The following is a 2,741-nucleotide window of genomic DNA, read 5'->3' on the forward strand; positions in this document are numbered from 1 at the left end:
AAGCAAAGGAAGCCACAAGCTCGCCTGGGAAGCCTTTTCCCACCCATCCTACTCGGACTGTTCTGGTGATCTGGCAGCTGACAAGGGCTCTATCTAGCACCACCGAGCCTCCACCATGAGCTCCTGCTGTTCTAAAGGACTGATGCGATGTGATGGCAGCACTTGGGACATGTGCCAATCCCAGAAGCACAAACCCCGGATAAGGGGCAGTAGAAGACAGCCAGTGAGCCCCATAGCGTGCTCTCTGTTCGCTGCCTGGGAGAAAACCCCTTCCTCAGGACATGCCACTTCCCCCGCCCTGCCTGCCCAAGCCGGGTCTTACCTGGACCTAGCTGAGATGGTGTCAGGACTGGGAGGGAAGCTCCTGGCAGAGGAGCCAGTGGCTCCAAAGAGACGGCCCAGCCAGACGCGTCAGGACCAGGAGGACCACTCGCCTCTGGATTAGAAGGTGCTGCTTCATTCCTATTCACACGAGGCTTTGGGGAAACAGCCAGGAGTTTCTCTCCAGCAGCGGGATCATCTAGCTTGGTGGGTGCTCCAGCAGGCACGATGAGGTCTTCAGGGGAAGAGGTCCCCGAGGTGTCAGCACTGCTGCTGGGCTTTGGACCAGAGAGTTCAGGGACAGCTTTGGTCTGAAGGAGCTGCAGCTCTGTGCCTCCAGGTTCATTCACAGATGTTTGGGGTCGCACAGCCTGGCCAGGGACGGAATCCCCCGCAGCCATCCGTATCTTTGTCCACCAAACAAAGGGGAACTTTTCCTTGCCAGGAGCAATGTAAATCCTGGAGGCCTGACTCAGCTGGCCCCACCAGCCACCGAGGCCAGCCCCGGTGTCCCCAGGGCCTGCCTCAGGCCTGTGGGTCTCCGGGGAGCTGTCAGATCCCAGGAAAGTGCGACTGATCTGGTCACCCCAGCGCAACACATGCTGGAAGGTCTGCTGCAGGGCAGCCCCCACCTGGGGGCCAGAGACCAGCCCACGCACAGATGCTTGGGACTGGGACCTTCTGCTGCCCTCTGCATTGGCTTCCCTCCCCAGAGTATCAGGGGGGATCCCATCTTCCAGGCTTGCCCCTGCAGCACTGCTCTGGCCCTCCAGCGAAGGCCGCACAGCCCCTCGAGCCTGAGCGGAGTGATGGGCAGGAGACACGGGTGACTCCAGGCGACGAGACAAGGGTCTTACATCTACGGAGAGGTGGTGGTGTTCAAAGAGCAGGTCAAGGTGGAAAGTCAGCACCGAGAGGGGCTGGATGAGCAGCAGGAGTTCATCAGCGAGGTGCGGAAGAGGGCCTTGGCTCAGGGCAAAGAAGGCCGTGGGTGAATAGAGCACAGAGATTATACCTACGAGACATGGACAGCGTTGGATAGCTGCAAAATGCCCTGCCCTTGCCCACACACCCCTCCCAGGGCCAGCTGGTCTGTCCTAGAAGGTCAGACCACCTTCTGCTGAGAGCTGTACTGAAGATGCACTATGAAAGACGACGCCCTTATCCGCTAAGGAAATCCCAGCCAAGCATTGTGGGTGGAACAGGTATGGGATTATCACCCTGGCAAGCAGGACAGGACTTGGGTGGGGAGCTTCTGGGTACTGTGTCCTTACCTGGGCTCTTCTGCAGGTGAGAGACCCACAGCTCCAGCTGCTTAATGCTAAACAAGACAAAGGGAACCCAAGTTAGAGCTCTTGGGACTCTGTTCCAACCTGCCGTTGCAGCAAGGACAGCCTGGGCCAACAGGGCCAGTACTCACTTCAAAAGGCCGAGGATAAAGGCGTGAAACTTCTGTCTGGTGCTGTTGAGAGGGGCCAGCCCGGCCACGTGCCAGCATAGGGACTGGAGAGAGCGGGTGTTGGGGCCTGAGGAATACACCACACAGTCATTGCCCTGCGCAGGCATCCTCCCCCAGCCTGGGCTGGAAAAGGACTCCAGGCACCTTGAGATGCCAACAGCTCCAGGAGCACGCTCCTCATACCAACCTGTCTTCACGGAGGCTTCCACCACGCTCCAGGGGGAATTTTTCCTCTGGCCTGTGATAACATCCTTCTGGAACGGCTTCAGCCCGTCCTCCACCAAGGCGTAGAGCGCAGGGCAGAGGGTGTGCAGCAGCAGGTACCCTACATCCGGGCTAAGCCGGCTGTCTCCCAGCTGGGCCTGAAGTAGGGAGGCACAAGGAGAGGAGATGGAGGGGAACAGCAGCACCTAACTCTGAGCCTGCAGGGAGGGATGGTGGGATCCTCCCCCTGAAGCTCCCAAAGCCCCTCCTGCCCAAAGCCTGCGTGGCCTGCCCTCACTCCTGCCCACCCCAGCTCAGCCAGAGCCTCAGCCCAGACCCTCACCTTCTGTACTAGGTTCCGCGCAGTGCTGAAGTGGGCGACAATCTTGTCCACGGCAGTGCTGACGGAGATCAGCAGGGCTGTCGGAGAACAGAAAGGAAGATGTCAACAGGCCCCTGCCCCCCGTGCCACTGCAGCACCTGCCTCAGCCCATCGACAGCATGTGGCTGGCAGCGGCTGACCAGCATCGCACCAGCCACGGTTGCAGCAAGAAACAGCTCTGGACGGGTGGGCAGGCCCTGGCCCAGGGTCACGGAGCACCCCAGGCTGCTGCCGTGGGAACCTGTAGCTCTCGGGTGCAGGGATGAAGGTCGTGGGGGATGAGGCCAGGATGGAGACGTGGGCAGGAGACCCCCAAGGTGCCTGCAAGATGCCGGGGCAGCCCCACCCCCGTTCCCCGGCTCTGCAGCACTACCA

At 60.5% G+C, this 2,741-nt stretch overlaps 1 protein-coding gene across 1 annotated transcript in view; it reads right to left on the reverse strand.

Moving 5' to 3' along the window:
• The window catches only part of RUSC1 (RUN and SH3 domain containing 1), a gene marked incomplete at its 5' end in the record, with an annotated part of 3,421 nt that extends 1,017 nt beyond the window's left edge, over positions 1–2,404 (reverse strand). The window contains 6 exons of the mRNA XM_009706717.1: positions 323–946; positions 1,133–1,336; positions 1,596–1,642; positions 1,742–1,847; positions 1,968–2,142; positions 2,328–2,404. Of these exons, the coding sequence (XP_009705019.1) occupies positions 323–946; positions 1,133–1,336; positions 1,596–1,642; positions 1,742–1,847; positions 1,968–2,142; positions 2,328–2,404 (1,233 nt within the window). The remainder of the gene's footprint in view (positions 1–322; positions 947–1,132; positions 1,337–1,595; positions 1,643–1,741; positions 1,848–1,967; positions 2,143–2,327) is intronic.
• Between the last annotated feature and the right edge of the window lie 337 nt (positions 2,405–2,741).

This window comes from Cariama cristata, unplaced genomic scaffold (assembly GCF_000690535.1).
Source record: "Cariama cristata isolate BGI_N322 unplaced genomic scaffold, ASM69053v1 scaffold24878, whole genome shotgun sequence".
Lineage (NCBI taxonomy): Eukaryota > Metazoa > Chordata > Aves > Cariamiformes > Cariamidae > Cariama > Cariama cristata.